We start from the raw sequence: 526 nt of genomic DNA, 5'->3' as shown, positions 1-526 counted from the left end.
AATATTCTGGAAACTATTGGCTTTAGCTTTTTAACCTTTGAGTATTGCTTGCAGTATTCAATAAAAGCATCCGAAAAGGCTGTGATTTTGTTGAAGATTACCACAAGCTCGTCAAGAGTAGAATCTGGAATTAGATCAGTCAGTAACTTGTTTGCAAGTGTTTCATCTTGATCGAAGTTGTAGCAAATGAACAGGATTTTAAGAATTGTTGGAGAAAATTCAGCACAAAAGCCCATATGCTGAGACATTTGATGCTCTAATGCAGCAAAGTCTTTGAGACAGTGTATCCTACTCCACTCCTTTATTACTTCAATTATTTCTTTGTTCCTGCTCTCCACTTTTTTCATTCAGCTGAAGGATTGGAAATTTTTGGGAACAGTCTAAGCTTTCTTGTTACTAGAGTACTACAACAGCTTTGATACTATTTTATAGGACACAAGAAACAAATCCATTTTTGATGATATTTACTGATTTACCGTGGCTAACTAGACCACAAATTTAAGCTCGTCTGTATCAGGAACCAAGT

General features: G+C 35.6%; 1 protein-coding gene across 1 annotated transcript; it reads right to left on the bottom strand.

Annotated features, from left to right (window-relative positions):
• On the bottom strand, positions 1-347 carry VICG_02241 (uncharacterized protein; the record flags this gene model as incomplete). The annotated part of the gene is made up of 1 exon (XM_007605623.1): positions 1-347. A coding segment is annotated over one exon (347 nt), but the record flags the coding sequence as incomplete, so codon positions are not given.
• Between the last annotated feature and the right edge of the window lie 179 nt (positions 348-526).

Source organism: Vittaforma corneae (assembly GCF_000231115.1).
Source record: "Vittaforma corneae ATCC 50505 unplaced genomic scaffold supercont1.209, whole genome shotgun sequence".
Taxonomy (NCBI): Eukaryota; Fungi; Microsporidia; family Nosematidae; genus Vittaforma; species Vittaforma corneae.
The sequence above is the reverse complement of the archived record's forward strand: the minus strand, read 5'-3'. Positions and strand labels throughout refer to the sequence as shown.